Here is a 21,957-nt window from a genome sequence, read left to right on the forward strand (position 1 = left end):
AGTCATCTCGGTTTTTTCCCTGTCGACACCAACATAAAACTTGTATTGTAAGATAGTGACTGTGTATTCTGTTTATCCTGCAACTTTTTCATTATATATACAGAAGATGGTATTCAAAACGAAAGCAAATTTCCTGTTATTTACACGATTTCACTCAAAGCGAAACGCTTCTATGATGATCAAGAAAAGATACATTCACTAAACCGAAATGTGTGTGTACTCCTTTTGACTACCGTGGGAAATATGTAAGCGACGTCATTCCGGTGATTGTGACGTCACACTGTTTTTGGCGGGACTGACTGCCGTTTCATTCACTCCTACTAAAAGTGACGTCACTGGAATGTTCGGGATCAAGTCATCAAATTTAGAAATTGAATCAAACGAAAGAAAAAATTAAACATTTATTTACTGACATCGTAAGATTTTCTTATTATATATATTACAGGAAATTCTTATAATCCGATATCGAGTTCTGTGCCCGACTAATGTCGATATTAGTGCTATGTGCGAAAATAATATGCATTTTTCGCTTGATATGGTTCTTCCGGCTCCCCCCCGCTTCTTTGTTGACTTTAAAAATTCCGTACAAAATGAACTTAACAACAAACCCAAAAAGTAACTAAAAAACAAACTTAAACCGACCACAAAAAACGACCGCGAGGGCGTCAGAACGCTTGTTTTCCAATTCACAAAACGTAGGGAACAAACAAACACACCGTTGTGATAAAGACTCCTTCCAGTATGGGCAAAAGTGAAATATTCTGGGATTTTCGGGGAAATAGGAACACAAAAAGTCGAATTTCTCCAAAAGTAAGTAAGTTTAGCACTACATTAAATTTGCTGGAAGCACATATTACTACTATTATATTACTAATAATAACTACTATCATTAACCTACTATTAGTTACTTACTTTACTACTAATATTACTACTAATTACTACTTGTATTAAATTACTATTATTTACTATTTCCACTATTTACTACTAGGAGGATGGTACTGGGCGGACGGGAAATATGTGAGGATATGAATTGTCTGACATGGGAGGAGTGGTAATAATTACAACTTATTATTACAAACTATTATTACTACTATTACTTAGTATTACGACTATTACTACTGTTATTACTATGTACAAGCTAACCGGATACTTTACATTATATATACTCATCATTGGCTTCTTATGTAAAATAGATAATTTTTCGTTAAATGATCACATACAGTGTGTATATAGCAACAAATAATGACACAATAAAAAAGCTAACAACCTAGTTTTTTAATAATTTCCGTGCCCCCTGATGTTTTTGGCAGTGGAGGTGACCAAGATTTCATTTTTAAAAAAGAAAAAAATCTCGGAATTTAAACGACGTTTACGGTCTCGGAATAGCAGCAGTTCAGACTACTTGTTTTAATAAGTGTTTTCATCATTGAAATGTTAATTAAAGTTTCTCATAAGACCACGGATCGACGCGAGCATCGTTGGTTGATTCGATTAGCGATCTTAGGCCAATGGACATTCTCCCTGCCTAAGGCGGGTGTATGGGATTATGCAGATTATTAAGTCTAGTCTACTGTATGAATTAAAATATTTCAAATCGATAATACTGATTTACCACGGTAAATCTGTATAATTGTGATCATTGATTATGGGAGCAATAAAATCCAAACGTTGGAACCATTATAAATGTTGTCTACAGCATTAATATAAAACGACATGCTCAGATGTCTTACTATCGTTTATAAGTTTCGAGGAGATGAGATTCAGAGGATTTTACCGAGTCATCACGTTTTTTATTCGCCCTGTCGACAACCAACATAAAACTTGGTGAAATATAAAGATATTTACTGGAGTAGAATGCAGTTTAAATCCAGCAACTTAATTCATAATATATACAGAAGATGGTATTCAAAACGAAAGCAAATTTCCTGTTATTTACCAAACGATTTCACTCAAATCGAAACGCTTCTATTTATGATAATCTAGAAAAGATACATATCACTAAAACCGAAATAGTGAGTACTCCTTTATGACTTGACCCGTGGGAAATATGTTAAGCTACGTCCATTTCCGGGTGATTGTTACGTGTCACTGTTTTGGCGGGACTGACTTGCCGATTTTACATACACTGTTCTAACGTAAAAGTGCGTCACTGTAAAGTTCGTGGATCAAGTCTACAAAATTTAGAAATTGAATCAAAGCGGAAATAAAATTAAACAATTAATATACCTACTATGTAGACAGTCGTGTACGATTAACAAATTGTCCTATCATTACTAGCAGGACATTCATATAAACCGATAGACGCGTTCTGTGCCACGACTAATGTCGATATTAATGCATAGTTACTTATTATTGTTCCGCATCTAATAAAATGTTGACTGTATAAATTCGAACGAACTTCAACCCGCGAAGGGCGTCAGAACGCTTGTTTTCAACGGGAACAAAACACCGATGTGATAAGGACCAATCCATTATGGTCAAAAGATGAATATCTGGACCGGGGAAATAGGAACACAAAAAGACGTACTTAAATAATCGTTTTGATTTTGAAGAAACCTACTTTACAGTATTATTATTTACTATGCTATTAAAATTATGCTGGATTTACACTTATTTACTAAATATTTTTCGTAATTATGACTTCTCATTTATTATTACTAAACTACATATATATTATTTTACGGATAGATATTACTACTGTTGTGCTTATTACTACTAATATTACATTTTATTACTAGTTAGATGGGTTGTTATTTATACTTGTTATATTACGTTTATTGTTTTATACTCTAAATATACTATTATTATACATATATTATTACTATAACTGTTATATATGTTTTTCTTATTTAATATTAATACAGTGTATATAACATATATATAATAAAACACTAACTAGTTTGTATAATTTAGCGAAAATAGGCCCCTAGGTGTCTCCTTGCAGGCTTAGGATTTACAATTTTTTATTTTGTCTCGGAATAGCAATTAAATTTGATTATTTTAATTATAATGAATTTGAAACAGGATCATTGTTTTATTTAATATTTGTTGAAATAAAATAAGACCAAACTCAGAGCCTATTCAAGGTAGTCCTTAATAGCTATTATTTATACTACTTGACCGATGTATATATAAAATTTGACAAATTATTTAAATATACAATATATTTATGTTTTTCTTATTACTGTTTAATGTAAGCTATTTTGACTTATTACATTTTAGCAATATTCCAACGTTGTGACATTTTTATTTGCTAAAAATAATATGTTTATGCTATATTTGCCGACTACGATGTGAGATATCTAAGATGAAGAATCTGCACGTTTTTTAACCGATTTCTCGGTTTTTTTTTTTTTCGATACAACATATAAAATTTGCAGATGTATTGTATTTTTATGTGATGTGTATATTGAGTTTTTTAATCCTGAAAACTTAAAAAATTATATAAATGAAATGGTATTCAAAACGAAAGAAAAAATTTTGATATTAACACGATTTTCACAAAAAGCGAAAAGCTTCTTTTCTATGTTGTTCTTGAAAAGATACATTCATAAACGAATTTGTGTACTTTTTTGATTTTATTACCGTGGGAAATATATTAAGCGAACGTCATTACGAACTTGATTGTGACGTCACTGTTTGGCGGGACTGACTGCCGTTTCATTCACTCCTACTAAAAGTGACGTCACTGGAATTATCAAGTATCAAAAAGAAATTGAATCAAACGAAAGAAATTAAACATTTATTTACTACGTAAGATTTTTTTATTGCATTATTACAGGATTATAAATTCTTATAATCGATATCGAGTTTATCGACTAATGTCGATATTATTAGTTATGAAAATGCATTGTTTCTTGATATTGTTCCGCTTCTTTTGTTACTTTAAATTCGTAAAATGAAATTAACCACCGCGATTTATTATGATTTTTATTATAAACTCAAATATATATATTATAAAAAACTAAAAATGAATTATTGCCGAGACTACTTTACTACTAAGGGATCGTTTGAATACAAAAAGTTCGCTTTACTCCATTTGTTACAAAAAAAAATGAAAAGTTAAAAAACTAAAATTAAAATATTGCTGGATTACTAATGTTTTTAAAATTTCGTATATTGGAATTATATGGAAACTGTTTAGGAAATATTTTTTAGTTTATTATTTGTAAACACTATTCAAAATTAATTAATTATTACTATTATTATGATTTTTTTATTACTGTTATTACTTTCATTTAATTATTGTACTATTTACTAATTTATTATTAACTACTTATTATTTTACTATTATTACTACTATTATTACTTTACTATTATACTACTATTATTATTACTTATTATTATTACTTATTACTGTTTTTTTTATAACTACTATATTTTTATCACTACCGTTATAACTATTACTACTATCATTATACTATATTTATACTTACTATTATTACTACTATTATTATACTACATACTACTTTATTTAATTATTATTACTAACGTATTACTACTATTACTTACAAGGTGTTACATTATATTATTTACTAAAAAGTGACGTCATTGGAATTATTTACTATCAATCGTACAAATTATTATGTAACGAATATATATATTACTATTACAAGCTAACCGATACTTAATCTTATGTAAAATATATGTTTTCGTTAAATATCACATACAGTGTATATAACAATAATGACAATAAAAAAGCTAACCTAGTTTTATAATTTCCGTGCCCCTGTGTTTTGGCTGAGGTGACCAAGATTTCATTTTTACGGTCTCGGAATAGCAGTTCAGACTACTTGTTTTATAAGTGTTTCATTGAAATTTAATAAAGTTACATAAGACCCACGATCGAGAGCATCGTGGGTAGCGATAGGCCAAGGACATCTCCTTGCAGGGGCGGTGTATGGGATTTGCAAATATTATTTAGTCTAGATGAAATAAATGTTTATTCTTATTACTGGTTTTATGTAAATAATGAATGTTCTTGCAATATTTCCAACGTTGGACATTTTTATGTTGCTAAAATTAATATCGATGCTGCTATCGTTTATGCGAGGAGATGAGATGAAGAGGTTTTACCGAGTCATCTCGGTTTTTCCCTGTCGACACCAACATAAAACTTGTATTGTAAGATAGTGACTGTGTATTCTGTTTATCCTGCAACTTTTTCATTATATATACAGAAGATGGTATTCAAAACGAAAGCAAATTTCCTGTTATTTACACGATTTCACTCAAAGCGAAACGCTTCTATGATGATCAAGAAAAGATGCATTCACTAAACCGAATGAGTGTGTACTCCTTTTTACTACCGTGGGAAATATGTAAGCGACGTCATTCCGGTGATTGTGACGTCACTGTTTGGCGGGACTGACTGCCGTTTCATTCACTCCTACTAAAAGTGACGTCACTGGAATGTTCGGGATCAAGTCATCAAATTTAGAAATTGAATCAAACGAAAGAAATTAAACATTTATTTACTGACATCGTAAGATTTTCTTATTGCATATATTACAGGAATTCTTATAATCCGATATCGAGTTCTGTGCCCGAAATGTCGTAGTGCTGAAAATGCATTGTTTTCTTGATATTGTTCCGCTTCTTTTGTTGACTTTAAATTCGTAAAATGAACTTAACCCGCGAAGGGCGTCAGAACGCTTTTTTCCGTTGTGATAACATCCAGTATGGCAAAAGTGAATTCTGGATCGGGGAAATAGGAACACTCCGATTATCTAGTTACAACTGTTTTACAGGGACTTCTTATTGTCTGGTATCGAGTTCTTATGCCTGACTTAATGTCGAAAACTAGTGCTGGAAAATGCATTGTTTATTGATATTGTTTCGCGTCTTTTGTTGAGTGTAAATTCGCAAAGTCGAAAGGCGTCAGAACGCTTGTTTTCAACGGGACGAATAAACACCAGATTGATAAATAGCCTTCCCAGTATGGTAACAGTGAATATTTGCGTCGGGAAGAACAGGGACATGTAACGCTTTAGCGCTACATGTAGAATATGTCTGTATCCCATTGCGTTCATACCACCTTTAACGCAATCAAAACACTGTTCAATCACTTTACTAATGTAAATATAATTATTATTCTGCAATTAAAATTGTGTGCAAAAGACTACGAAGTCGTAAGAGATAATATAATAAACTTATTGTTCGTGTTATATAGCACGAACTGAAGGTGTGACCGCAAAATGTTCATGTTGGTCGAAAATCCAATTTGGCCGCTATGACGTCATACCGAAAAAGTTTTAAAACAGTTATAACTAAAAAAACGTATGAAATATAGCAAACTTTTTTTTTATGTTTTATGTAGAATCGCATTTAAAGACAAACTTTTTTTCTCAGATATATCGTAGTTAGGTCAAAGGTCTAAATAAAAAGTTTGCTACGGAGTCAAAGTTCACCTGTTTTAATTTTTATTATTACAAATGTCTTTGATTTCTCGGTAGCACTATTCTGTCAATCTGATTGAAATACAGATCCTTATTATCACTACGTTAGATAAGAGGATCTGAGAAAAATCCCATAAGGGTCATGTCCAGGTGACCTTTGTAAATGGCCAATCAAATCGCTTGCTTGGCAAAATTTTGACAGTGGACGAAATAGTTTTTGAAAATCTGTCAGAATTTTTTTCCGTGTACGGTGGTCATCTCGCCCAATAAAAGCTAATCGTATTTGTATGTTGGGGCGAAATGGCGTTGTCAGTTTACAGAGCAACGTGCAGAAAATGCATTTGATCTGAATTACACGTGGTATAAAGGTCATCCGAACATGACCCTTAATCGGATTTTCTCAGATCCTCTATTGAACGGAAGTGGTTTAAAGGATCTGTATTTCAATCAGAATTGCACTTCTGTTAAAGTTGTATGGCATTTTGAAAACAAACTTTGATCTTTGCAAAATTTCCCGCAATAAAAATGTTTAAAATAGTATTGTGTTTTTGTTTACGCTCTACAAGTAAAATGGGAAGACAAAGGACAAAAACTATTTCAGAATATTAAAGCCATTTATCTGAAGATGTGCAGTAAATTAAAAATCAAATAGGTCAATAAATCCAATATGAACGCATTGACGTAGAAGCTCAAAAACACAAAAACAGCTTTAACTCAAAAAGTATAAAACTAATTTAGAATCTGAAGATTATTGTTGTAGGGAATTTCCTTATACAACTTACTTTCATTACAAGGTAATACAGCTCAAAATTTACACTATTACTATCTTTTCAGATTTATTTTTTTTTATCATTATTTTTTTCCAGATTTTTGTTTTGCGTTAAATAGATGCAGTATATCCCTCCCTCCTGATTATTTTGACATCTTTGGATTTCAGATCGGTTATATTATAATTTTTTGGATCGATAAATAATATTTTACAAAGGAGTTTTTGACTATTTCGTCAATTATATTTTAAAAAGAATTCTTTCCGATTCAAATAGTCCGATTAAAACCAAACTATTAAAAAATGTTTCCTACGTATCTACTATAAAATCATGTTAATATACCGTCGATTAAAATTCAAAGAAAGCCGTTATGACGTCACTTCCGGTTTAATCTAGAGATCCATAGCTCGTTAACTCCATTGAGCAATTGTCTTTAGATTTTGTTTCTATAAGATGAAGAATAGTATATTGAGAAAGTTTGTAATTGTACACTTTCTTCTAAAATATTAACTCCCGGTTGAAAATTTTCTGTTTTTAACACTTACCTGGTAATGATAGCATTGTAAACTAAATACAGTAAAAATACCACCAAATTGTCTATGACAATTTTTAGTTTTAAAATAAATGTATTTATTTACTTTTTTGTCTTCGCATACCTGAAGCAATAGTGTTGATATTTTTAATTTACACGTGTTTCGGTTTATCTCACGGTTTATTACATGTAATTTAGAACATTGAGTATTTAATATAAAATATACCCCCGTATCTATGTTCTATAAAGGGAGGATAATCCTGTCAAGACCAAGCCAATCCCCAGTACAGCCAGTAAACATAGCAGATTTTGGAACTGCGGACGGAAACGCCTCTCTGTCTGTCATTAAAAGGAAATGATTGGTAAACAATTAAATCAGTATATTTCTATTGTTTACTTATAAATTTTTAGTTATGAATTTGAACTAGTTTATTCCGTATAGGTATTGTTTTGCAAGCTGTTCCGAGTTTCCGTTTTACTTAAACGGAACTCGGAAATATACGGCTACATAAATTGTATTAATCCAATTAAAAAAGCCAACAGCAACGTCGCTCTAATATGTTCCAATGCTCTCTTGACAACTTTTATATTAAAAGATACAGAATCTTCCTAAACGGAACTCGGAATTTGATATTCCGTTTTACTTAAAATCGGTAATACATCATAACACTAGATATCACAAATTACCCATGAAAAAAAACAGAACAAAACACTCACAATAGACTCTAAACGGCACAAACTGGTAAGTCATCCGTTTTTACACCTTCAACTTGTTCCGACTTTAAACGGAACTAACTCAGGAAAATTCTAAGACCTCCCTATAATTGTATGTTTGAATTTAGGAACATCCGTATATGTAACGCTTTTATATTCTGAATACGCATTCACATATACCTGATGTATTCAGATATATTCATTTCACCCTCCACATACTTTCTTTATCTGTATTAAAATGTTAACAGTGACTGTCTATTTTTCTCGTGATATTCTTGACGTCCCCTCTTTAGAAAACTGCTGATTTGTTTTCTAATATTTCCCTTTACAGATGTCGTACATACACACCTGGGGGATCAACATCCAATCGTTGTATACTATAATGATCATCCCAAAGAACGACTTTAATCTTCTCAGCAAGGTCATCCAAGGTAGGGAATTCATCTCGCCATGATGTGCTTTGATTTTAATCCCTAAACGACCCCGATGTGATAAATGTGATGGTGACTATGGAAACTATAATAAGTCTTGGCATCCAGTAGACATACCCTGAGACTATGTTTTTGACCCCTAGAATTTAGACTTGACTCTTGAGTTTTAAACACATATATTTACATATGCCCCTATATAGTCAACGGGAGGGGAGTTGCGTTCAAATAAGCGTAATTCCAATGACGTATGAATACAAACGCAGTGAAGGTTCGGACTACTTCTAGTTCACGCTTCGATAAGATTTTGCGTCATAAGTTGACGGATTTTCAAAATAACAATGATGATTTTTTTATAAGATCTAATTACACATGTATTTGACATCAAAACATAAGATGAGTTCAAGCATTGTAGCGGTAATAAACTACAAAATGAATCGCTGGTCGAGGATACAAACCGGGGGCTTTCCTCAGGAATGTTCGGGAATCTCTGTACAGGTCACTCATCTCACATAAATAAACAGAACATCCTAATTGTCGGTGAACAATTCTGCGAGCGTCTAAGCGAACAGATCATATACAGGTATCCAGAAAGAAAACATTACAGGTAGCCTATCCGAAACAGTATTCATCAGCTTTAAATAGCCCCGTCTTTGCATTCAAAATAGGCCTACACACTCGCAAACACTTGTCTATCCTCCGCAAAATGAAAAACAAGTCACGAAATATGAAGAATTTAGTCTAAATCGCGTTCTTAGACCGATACATACATGACAAACATTCAGCAAGTTTAAACGGTCATACCATCAATAGGTTATATCACAGCAAGGATTTATAAGTGAGAAGGATTCGTGTCTGTCTCTTTACATTACTAAAACACCACGCGAGACGCCTATGAACCGGGAATAAAAACCGTTTTTTCTCAACAAATAACTTGTCTTATCGAGTCAAACGAAACACCATTGTAAAGTTTATTAAATTCCACGACGTTTATAACTTGCTTTAAAGACGGAATGTTTAGGAGATATGTCTTAAATTTCCGTTAAAAATATACGTCCTTGGATAGCGATATCAAAATGATGTTCGGATCAGGCTGGACTGTGACAAAATTTAAACATGAATTTATCTAGAATCCGTGTTTTATTTCAAACTTCTTCTATAACGATGCAAGCACGGCACAGTTTTTGAGTAAAAATAAAATGTGGACGGTTATCAGTTTATGTGATATTGGAGTAGTAACAGTACCGAACTTATACCGAAAAATAATATGTATATCTATATTGTTGCCTTTGAAACTTTATCCATAACGCTTTACTAAAAAAGCAGAAATATATCAATGGTATTTCTGATAAATGTTCCTAAATCACAGTTTAAGTCTAGATTTCAATTCATTATTTCAAAATTAAACTAAATCCTTAAAAATAGTATATTCATTGTCGACCGTTTTGTATATCATACCGAGATTTAATAGTATGATATATGAACATTTATCGTATAATCCAAAAAGTAACCACATAAGGTGTTCAAATGAAAATTGAAATTACTTGTATACAGGCATTATAAATAGATATAATATCTTGTAACCTTTTTTAAAATATACTAAGTGATATTTAAATAAGCATATTTAGTGTGATAATGTTGTGACCTTTCTTGTATGACTATACATGTACATTTAGATTCGACACGGTGAAAATATATGCTTAGAATTTTTACTAATATCTTAGAAATTACGGAAGATTGCTATATGCCACGATTCCGTAATTACAGTTCTAGACTGGAATGGTTTTTAAGGTTAAACCTTTAGTTGAAATAGTTCTTAGAACCATTTTTGTTTCTGAATAAGTCACCTTCTATTTTTGTTTTACCTGTGTAAGACATATATATGTGTGTATGTAATATATACTCCTAGGTATGATCAGGTATATTTTACTTCCATTTGCTTTTACATCTTCATTTTAAAAATGGAGGTGACAATAAAAAACCTAGAGCATAGATGTACGGGGTTTCCATAATTCAAATCACAATCCAATTAACGGATGTCCTAACCTGATTGACAGTAAGACAATAGCAGATACCCGATATAGGCCACCGAATAGCAAATTGCCCGCGGCCAGATAATTACAGGTGAGTTCGATGAATGGCGTTGTGTACAGGTAAACAACATCCTGGTCAAGGTATTACATAACAATCAAACCAAAGGCATGGCTAATCATATATCTATAATATCGGTGATTCTACTCGTATATCGATTAAAAATTGAAAGCGACCGCACGGTCTGAATAAATAGTTTGTTTTGCTTAATATCTCGATTATTTGATCTTTTACAATATCAAAAAGTAAATTTTTTCTACCACATGTTCAAACGTTTTACGGTATTGAAATAAATGTATCTCGATTTATTCTGTTAGCAACACACAATACAATGTTTGTAATGATCAATCATCGGTGTGTACGTATGTCAAGCATCATATCCTTGATGCTTTAATCAAGGATTTCTTAAATTGTTACGTAAAATTTCATTTTACTGTCACAAACTTTGCAATTCACAATGTATCTTACAATGTATCGAAGATACAGACTACAGGAAAATATTATCTAAATAAAGCCTATTCGTTGCTGAACTCCTCGACAAAAAAATCTGAAACTTTTATTTCTGTTGTGGATTTTCTTTCATAATTACACGAAGATACTTGCTAATAGAGCATAAATTAGAGTATTTGAAACATCGATTTTCACTTATTTAGTTATAAAAATCCGAGCCAAAGTTATGTGTACGATTAACTTCACTCAAAAGTAATCATTAAACAATCTTTGATCGGCTTTTCCTGTGACCGTCGATGTAAGTGATAGCACATCAGTTGTGTAGTACAGCTATAAGCCACGGACTATTGTGACGTCACACGGTTTAGAGCTAGAAAATATACATAATCGGGTAGTCAGAAAATTTGACCTCGATATCGGCGGTTTACAGGTTAATTCCGGTCGCGCGCGGCACGGAGAGGTTTCTACATGGTCTATTAAAGCCATTTCCAGCATAAACTGAAATTATCATTTTTGACTGCACAAATCCTTTAATGTCACCAGTAATGTGTATGATTTGATATTAAGGTACTGACCAGGAGTCTGGACCTGTCACCGGTAATGTGTATGATTTTATATAAAGGTACTGGCCAGGAGCCTGGACTTGTCACCGGTAATGTGTACCCAATGATGATACCGAGGACGATGTATGAACAGTGTCTGCCTGATAACTCTGTAGACGTGGCCATATCTACTGTAGCGACACACTATCTATCTAAACAGTAAGTATATATGAATAATTAAATACAGAGCTTCCCAAACAAGTGACTCGTTCATTATGTTCGAGTTTTACCACATGTTATAACCCCTCCGGTGGAACCCCTATTCTCCACGTGTACATACATTGTATGAAAGAGTCTTATATTTCCATTTCTACTTTCAGTTTCCCGTTTAAACAATGTGAAACCAAATGCGAAATATCAGACTATGAAGTCCCATCTGGTCAAGCGTATGAACATTTAACGTTTCCGTCGCGTCACTTACAACATAACGGTCAAATAATTTAAAAAATAGTTTTAAAGTTGTGTGGTCTTTAAATCCCAATAGTATTATCTTGTTGACAACGTAGTATGCATTGAAAAATATCCTCGCATACATTTCATTTGTTCGTTTGTTTTAAACTGTTTTTGGATGGAAGTATTTTCAGAAGCTGATGCTATGGCTGTTCCTTTTATTGATCTTGGTGACGTCAACACTACGCAAGCGGGAAATTCAAAAGATATGCCCGTATTGTTTTGAAATCTAATGATGATAATGGAGAAATACGGTTGATATGAACCCAAACAGTCTGAAATATAAATATTCATGACGCCCTAACGCTTTATCTTTCTTCATGATGGAATTAAATTAAATTAAATTGATGTATTTGAAATATTTTAAGTCTATCCCATATTTAAATGTATTTAAGTGGTATTTTTTTATAATTTTACAGCTTTAGCTGCTATGGTAACCATCCGAATTTGCATACTTTAAGTGAATTTGAATCTTTTGTCATTATTTGATAGAGCGCAATCTTGAACAGTATGTAATAGTATCAAGTATTGTATCAAGGACATACTCAACATTTTATATTTTTTCAATATCAGGTCTAATAAAAAGATTTTGGGATAAAAAAAGGGGCTCAAACCATACATAGTCATTTTGAAAAGACACGAGCTTTAATTTATATACATATAGATATGATAAATAAAAGTCACGCGTTGGGAAACTTGTTTATTCCATAACTTTAACTCTAAAGTAATCAGTTGTTTTTGTCACATTCAGAAAAGCTAATCGCATCATAATATATTTCCACCATAAAATATTGTAACCAAATATAGAAACAGTATTATGTTGTTCACTTGATACAAATGCAAATTAAAAGAAAAAGAAAATGCCATAAAAAACGTAGTCGCAATTTGAAAGTCAATCGGAATCAAACAGAGGTTGAACATGACCAGTGTCACAGTAGATGTTTAAACATACACGATACTGCTATAAATTTATCACACAGTGTGTCTACTGATATAAACATGCATTACTTATGGGATAAACTGTATAACCACCCTACAGATCTAGCATCGTATGTACAGTAGGACTGTCTGTATTGATTTTAAATATTTTCTTTGAATTATTTCCAGAGTTTGTCAGATCAAAAATGGTATCATGTTCGAAGAAGCGGATGAAGAAGAGCGCAGAGTGATTAGAGAACAAGGGAAAGCAGACTGGAGGGCTTTTGTACTTTCAAGGGGACGGGAACTCAAACCAGGTTTGTTTTGTTCTTTTAAACCTAAACTCTTCTACATCCGGGTATGGAACATAGGGATACACTTCTCGAGGGGTTCCTAAATTAAGGAAAATCTTATAGAGGCTATATCGAGATTTTGCATAAATTATCGACCCTATCAGAGCGTGAAATATCAATAAAATGAAGCACCATCCGTTGGATGTAGACAGAGTTATGCATAACCAAACACGTCCTGTACACTTTATATGTTCATTTTACGACATAATGGAACATACCGCCATAATCCTGATAATTTTAAAAATGTATATGCCTTTGAAAACTCGAATCCGGTCAATCAAGTGTTCCTATTACTTGTTATAAACAGTAGAATACATACTGATTATTTTGTGACAGAACTATGTACATGTATTGAACCCTGTGGACTTGCAAATTTTGCCAAACTTTACAAACAACACGACAATCTACGATTCAACAGTAATATATATAAGGTGATAGACACTTTTAATAACTAAGTTATGCTCAACTACATACATCTAAGAAGTGGTATAATTCGGGCCTTTTACTTTTTGGGTGAAAAGACAGATTGTTTGTTTTGTTTTTAGGTCACACGAGACGTTAGTACGTTTATAGTGCTTTTATAATGCATATGAATATAGTCTTCGCATATAAATGTTGTATTAGTGAAAAAAGGTGAATAAATATTTGTTCTGTTTGTTGGCTTTCCTTCGTGTCAAGACATGATCAATTTTGTTCAAACACCACACACCACGCACACGCACACGCACGCACGCACGCACGCACGCACGGACGGACGGACGGACGCGCGCGCGCGCACGCACGCACGCACGCACGCACGCACGCACGCACGCACGCACGCACGCACACCCACACACACAACCACACACACACACACACACACACACACACACACACACACACACACACACACACACACACACGCACACGCACACACACACACACACACGCACGCACACACACACACGTTTACCAAGCAAAGAGAGGTCCAGTTTTTAAACTGATTTCTAAGTAAGTAAGCGAGGACTCCAAGTTGTGATGGAGATATCGAAATATAGTTTTGAAATTTCGATGTAAAATACAATATTTAGTATTTATATCACTGCAGATACATCGATATTTAAATTTTAAGAAGTAAATGTGTTACATACATAGAGAGGTAAATACATGTGCATGTTTTCATATACCTCGGTTTGTATACATGTCACACTTTAAAAACTATTGACTTCTTAAACGCCAGAAAAGCTAATCAACACTTGAATTTTTAACACATTGAATGCGTAATCAAAAAGTTACGACATAAAATATATATTCCTTTACATGTCATTGAATGTAATTAGCTGGATATGATGTGATAGCAACCCCTAGAGTATTGAGCATGAGTGCGGTAAAACTATCGTAGTCTAGCGAGGTACATAAAGTTACCTCATTTAAACGGTATATTGTTTACACCAGCTCAGCGTAGCGAGGTACATAAAGTTACATCGTTTAAACGGTATATTGTTTACACACAGTGTGGTAAAACTAGCTCAGCCTAGCGAGGTACATAAAGTTACCTCATTTAAACGGTATATTGTTTACACACAGTGTGGTAAAACTAGCTCAGCCTAGCGAGGTACATAACGTTACCTCATTTAAACGGTATATTGTTTACACACAGTGTGGTAAAACTAGCTCAGCCTAGCGAGGTACATACGTTACCTAATTTAAACGGTATAGTGTTTACAAACAGTGTTGTTAAAACTATCTCAGCCTAGCGAGGTACATAAATAAAGTTACCTCATTTAAACGGTATATTGTTTACTTACAGTGTGGTAAAACAATCTCAGCCTAGCGAGGTACATAAAGTTACCTCATTTTAACGGTTCATTGTTTACACAGAGTGTGGTAAAACTAGCTCAGCCTAGCGAGGTACATACGTTACCTAATTTAAACGGTATAGTGTTTACAAACAGTGTTGTTAAAACTATCTCAGCCTAGCGAGGTACATAAATTAAAGTTGCCTCATTTAAACGGTATATTGTTTACTTACAGTGTGGTAAAACAATCTCAGCCTAGCGAGGTACATAAAGTTACCTCATTTTAACGGTTCATTGTTTACACAGAGTGTGGCAAAACTAGCTCAGCCTAGCGAGGTACATAGAGTTACCTAATTTAAACGGTAAATTATTTACACACAGTGTGGTAAAACTATCTCAGCCTAGCGAGGTACATAAATTAAAGTTGCCTCATTTAAACGGTATATTGTTTACACACAGTGTGGTAAAACTATCTCAGCCTAGCGAGGTACATAAAGTTACCTCATTTAAACGGTAAATTGTTAACACTCAGTATGGTAAAACTATTTCAGCCTAGCGAGGTACATAACGTTACCTCATTTAACGGTATATTGTTTACAAACAGTGTGGTAAAATTATCACAGCCTAGCGAGGTATATATGTAACCCTGGTCAATAAAACGGTATATTGTTTACACACAGTGTGGTAAAACTATCTCAGCCTAGCGAGGTACATATATATTAAAGTTACCTCATTTAAACGGTAAATTGTTTACACACAGTGTGGTAAAACTATCTCAGCCTAGTGAGGTACACAAAGTTACCTCATGTAAACGGTATATTGTTTAAACACAGTGTAGTTAAACTAGCTCAGCCTAGCGAGGTACATAAAGTTACCTCATTTAAACGGTATATTGTTTACACACAGTGTGGTAAAACTATCACAGCCTAGCGAGGTATATAAATTAAAGTTACCTCATTTAAACGGTATATTGTTTACTTACAGTGTGGTAAAACAATCTCAGCCTAGCGAGGTACATAAAGTTACCTCATTTAAACGGTAAATTGTTTAAACACAGTGTGGTGAAACTAGCACAGCCTAGCGAGGTACATAAAGTTACCACACTTAAACGGTATAGTGTTTACACACAATATGGGCACACAATATGGGCAATTCGAGGTTTCCCATCGAGTGACTGTTGTTTATCATGTTGATGAAACTGGAGTTATTTGATTTTTCAATTTTGAAAAAAACATGAGTTTTTAATCTTTAAAAAATAGCTAACGATAACATGATAAACAACAGTTCCGTATTGGGAAACTTGTTTATCTCATACGTTTATACCGTGGTGATCATTTGTTTCTCGTTACTACCGTATAAATACTTACTTCAAGTTTTCCACCATAAATTACAGTGCCTACTTAGAGAGTCAATATTCTGTAGTTGATTATTGCAACTACCAGTGATATAGTAAATCAATGTTATTTAAAATAAAACTCTTCATAAAAAATAGTTCGGACTAAATTAAAAGCAAATCGGAATCAAGAGATTGTGGAGTCGACCAATCAGTGGCTCTGTAGGTGTTTATACATATACATTGAGCAGAATCTTATTGCAAATCAATTCCATGTACAATGTAGTCCATTCAATGAGTTCATTACTAAACTGTACATTTGCAAAAAAAGAACATAGAAGGTTTCTCGTTTCAGCAAAGTATAAAAGTTGGAAATGTTTGTAATATTTATAGTTTTCCTTTTACATTTTTTTGAAAATCCATGACACTAACATTATCAAGTCACACATATTGAGTTTATATGAGACGTACAAGTTGTACATACAAGGTATATTATATACGTATATATATATGTAGACTGTTAACTGTATATAGGAATTTTTTAGCGATACAGTATTCTAATAACAAATAAAAAGAATTACAAGTCAATATATGAATTTTAATTACTCAACTTTTATTTTTCCCTCTTAGCGTGGACTTACATGTTACGTTGACTTCTGAAGCAAAATAATGTGCCTATATATATTGCACACAAGGATTATAAGCCAAAAAAGGCCCGATTAGTGATCATATGACAATCAATTCAACAGTTACATAAGTAAGTCTAAGAAATCTGTTGTGAACAATTTCGCAAATGGATGTTCTTTACGTATTTAAAAAACAATGCTGCTCCATATATACTTTCCTAACTTTGAAAGTGTATAGTTATATCTGAAAGTTTATAAAATAATGTTGTAAAAGACTGGTCCTATGGGCCAGGTGAGCTAATAAATATACTACATATGCATATAAGAAAATGTCAGCTGTACAGGTTGTCATGTCCAACTTTGAATCATCAAAAAAAGTAAGAATACTTAACCATTTCAGGCAAGTTTCAGCTAAACTGCACTTCAATATGTTCAAAATAAAATATCTAGGATAATTTCAGATTGTTTAAAAAAAAACTTTGGTCAGGAACAACCCAGGACCATTTTAGGCAAGTTTCAGGTAAATCGTACTTGTGGAACTAGAGTAGAAATTCATAGCGAACGACATACAGCGGATGACGACAGATGACCTTAAAAACTGAAGTACTTAATGCAAAAGGCAGTATTTTTTGCAATAATACATGCTATTGTGGGAAACACAATTTCACAGTGTGGATATTATGTAATATGCACATTGTTTTAAAGAGATTGATTAAAATTTGTATGCTGAGATTAGTAGACAAAACATACTGGGGAAAACAAAGGTCAAAGGGCATATAATGACCTTTAAAGTTTAATTAATTTGTTTTCTTTGGTACAAAAGTAATTTATGTGGAAGAATGGAAAAGGTCATCTAGAAATTATTTTTGACGTGCAAAAATGTTCATTCATTCCTTATTATATTCCACCATAATGCTTCAGACATTTTTGTAAGATCTCCTCTGACTACTTCATGCGACAAATAACCAGTTTTCAAATACAGTATTTGAAGCATGGAAATGTTTGAAACTTCATTCAATATTTTGGACACCGTTGAAAACATCTCATTAGTCCCTGCATGTTCGAACAAAATCTGAACCTTATATGATTCCAAATAAACTTGAATCACATGACCACGTATTACAAATTGTCATCCACTGGCAATTGATTAATACCTGGTATATACATTCCCAAAATGTTAACTAATAAGTGTCACATACTATCATCTATTTGATGAAAAAATCCAATGTTGATAAATAATACATACTGGTAACCTATTTAAATCTAAATCAAATCACAATTCCTGGTTGTTTGTTCGAGATAGTTCATCTTAAAAGTCCATGCTCATTAGAGCAACTTGATCACTGAATTTGCAATTTTTTTGTTTTTCTTTTCTCACTTGTTATCCAGTTATGTATGGTATTTTTGATCTTTTTTCACCCTAAATCTTTTAGACACTCATTTGCAGCGATGGCATACTTGCAGTCTCTCATTTTCATCTCTTTTCGCATTGAGATGTTTTCTCTAAACATTTTCTTCAGACAGGTCTGCGGTTTGGGTGTTTAATATGACTTGGCCTGAAAGTAAAGACAAGCTTAAAGCTAGAATATGTATGGTATCATTATCACCAACTTATTTCTTTTCTCACTTGTTATCCAGTTATGTATGGTATTTTTTATCTTTTTTCCACCCTAAATCTTTTTGATACTCGCACACACTATCTAAATATTACAAAGTGAATGGTGTTATGTAACAATAATATGGCGAATAAGAATATAACAATTATATCTGACATAATAATACAAAGATGCCTTATGATTGCACGTGTTGGGTATCTGGTATAAGTGATCAGTGATAGTTGCCCCTGAATGGGGATGCAGGTAAACTCAGTAGTGGCGTATTTCATCCAGTCAGACACTAAATCTGTCCTCCAGTCAAGAATTGTTTTGCTGTAACTAACATTATAACTAAATTTCTTTATTACTCAACAGGTCAAGTAACGTAATGTGTACACATTGTATAACCTATAGTCGATCCTAAGACATAGAATTATACATTTTTCAGTAATAGCTAAATGTACACATAGCCCTCACAAGATTTGTGAATTGTTTGAATATGCATGATACATTAAAATTATGAAAATAAAGATTTTTTTAAAATACTTCAGCACTTAGAAAAAACGGCGATTTTGTCCCGCCAAAAATTTACAAGGTTTCAGCGCCTTTCATACTTTACATACATTCTTGAATTTTTGCATAGACATAGCATGGACAGTTGTCTACAGCAATTTCACGCCAAAACTTTGTCACTCTTTTACGTCATTCAACTTGATCATACATATTTCATATTTCAAACATAAAATCATAGTCAAGGTCATACAAGTCACATATGCTACAGCAATACAATTGTTGCAGAACATCTTTACATCAAAAACCGATTGCCGCATATACATGCAATTACGTCTGCATCATGATAGACAAATGTCAAAATAAGTTTTTATTGTATGACCTTAATCACTCCTGAAGGTCAAGGTAGTAAAATGTTGAATTATATGCTGAAATATCATTTTACATCAACACAATTCCTTTGAAACATCACCTCAGCTCATGTATAGTATAAATGTATAAGCTTACAATCGAATGACCTTGACATGCATTCAAGGTCACAATGGTCAAATCTTGCCCCAAGAGCACAACATAGTTCAAGTTATATGTGTCGAAAGTTTCATACTCACGAAACAAGTTATTTACCACCAAACGTTACCAACATTTTGATAATTGCAATATCTACAATGCACAGGGTTTAATTTCACAAAGTCAAATAAAAGTTCAAAATTAATTTTAGCGGTATATGTACCGCCAAAAAATGATGATATTTGCTACTTCAGTGCAGTAGAATAAATGCACACGGTCCGACCATGATTTTACATTTTTACAATGGTGTCAGTAATTATAAAATGACCTTTTCACATATGCTCTCATCTTAATAAACATAAAGCGTAAAGACAAGAACTAATATTATGCATAAATGATGTGTTGTAACGGGTACCTATAAAGCTTCATGATTTACATGGGATCTCAGCGCATTTAAAAGTTGGTGTGTAATAGTCATTTTTTGCACATACATGTATGTATATACTATGGAACGATGTTTATAACAGTTTTTGTTTCAAGGTCATATCATACAAAATAGCAGAGATATTGGCTCATGAAATTGGCAATTTGTTCATTAAAATTAAATAAGATCGCGACCGTTGTTTGAATTCTGATAGATCTGGCCACCACTGAGACGCGCAGTGTTGCGTGTTAATAACCACATATAAAATATGCAGAACTTGTTTATACAAAAAATGGCGGCTTCATTTTACAGAAATCGTACAAAATGTTGAGATTTCATTTATAGATATAGTATATCTCAATACCCCATCTTAGGCATTGATCCGTTCAATGCACATGTATACTTCACAAAAAGGTATTTAATGTATCCTCCATCTATGTTGCATTTGTGAATGTTGAAATATGTTTCTATATATAGTATATTTTGTAAACAGACTAATAATAAAGTTTGAAGTTTGAAAGTCCAGAGACACGACGGGTAGTGATCCATTCAGTTGAGTTTATTGCATCAGTTCCATTAAAGTGCAATTTAAACAATCTTTTTAAACTTAAAAAACATTTAATAGACAACATCAACTAAACCACAATTATGGGCACTGTCTAGACCCAGTGGATAGCTAATTCGACAAGTTTGTCGGACATTTTACACATTTTTCACATAAGATATTATCTTAACATACGTAAAGCATAGATGCAAGAACTTATATGGTACATAAATATGTCTTGTAACGGGTGCTTATAAAGCTCCATACATGTTCGTTCTTTCGACCTTTCGTTCAGTCTGTACAGATAGTTCTATTTGATGCGAAGAGAAAATGTATTAAAGTGATCGTCTGATCGATAACATGACTATTTTGCTAGATGGAAATCGACGCAAAGTTAGTAGGTCAATGTCTACGATTTATGAGTCGAAGTCCAGATGAGACGACCGTTTTAAAATGATCCCATTTAAAAACTTTGACTCATCAATGTATTACTGTACGTTAATCTTTCAAACAGTGGGTTAACTTGAATTTATATTTTAAAAAAAACCAAGATACTGATAACGGGCGAACTCAGTCGTCCCACTCCCTGTATGCTGAGCGCTAAGCAGGAGCAGAAACTACCACTTTTATAAACTTTGGTGACTCGGCCAGGGGGCAGAACCCAGAGCCTTCCTCACAGGGGCGAACGCTCAACTCAAGGCCAAAAGTGAGGCGGTGCCAAAGGAGGCATTAGGAAAGATAAAGTCAGATAGGAAGAAGAGAAAAAATAAGATCCTAAATTTAGTCGCCTTTTACGATCATGCAATAGGGGCAGCAGGAACAATTCTAACGCCCTACCTGCAGGGCTGATACACATTTTTCTCCGTCTTTCCGAGATTTAAACTTTCTTCTTTTACCACTTTTTATTAAGTTGCAGCACTGGAAGTATTTTAATTAT

The 21,957-nt window shown here is 33.1% G+C and overlaps 1 protein-coding gene across 1 annotated transcript; it reads left to right on the top strand.

The window, feature by feature from the left end:
• Positions 1–8,742: 8,742 nt before the first annotated feature.
• LOC138312195 (uncharacterized) lies at positions 8,743–14,265 on the top strand (the record flags this gene model as incomplete). The annotated part of the gene is made up of 4 exons (XM_069253195.1): positions 8,743–8,842; positions 12,003–12,141; positions 13,540–13,667; positions 14,249–14,265. Coding segments are annotated over 4 exons (384 nt in total), but the record flags the coding sequence as incomplete, so codon positions are not given.
• Between the last annotated feature and the right edge of the window lie 7,692 nt (positions 14,266–21,957).

This window comes from Argopecten irradians, unplaced genomic scaffold, assembly GCF_041381155.1.
Source record: "Argopecten irradians isolate NY unplaced genomic scaffold, Ai_NY scaffold_0241, whole genome shotgun sequence".
NCBI classification, from domain to species: Eukaryota; Metazoa; Mollusca; class Bivalvia; order Pectinida; family Pectinidae; genus Argopecten; species Argopecten irradians.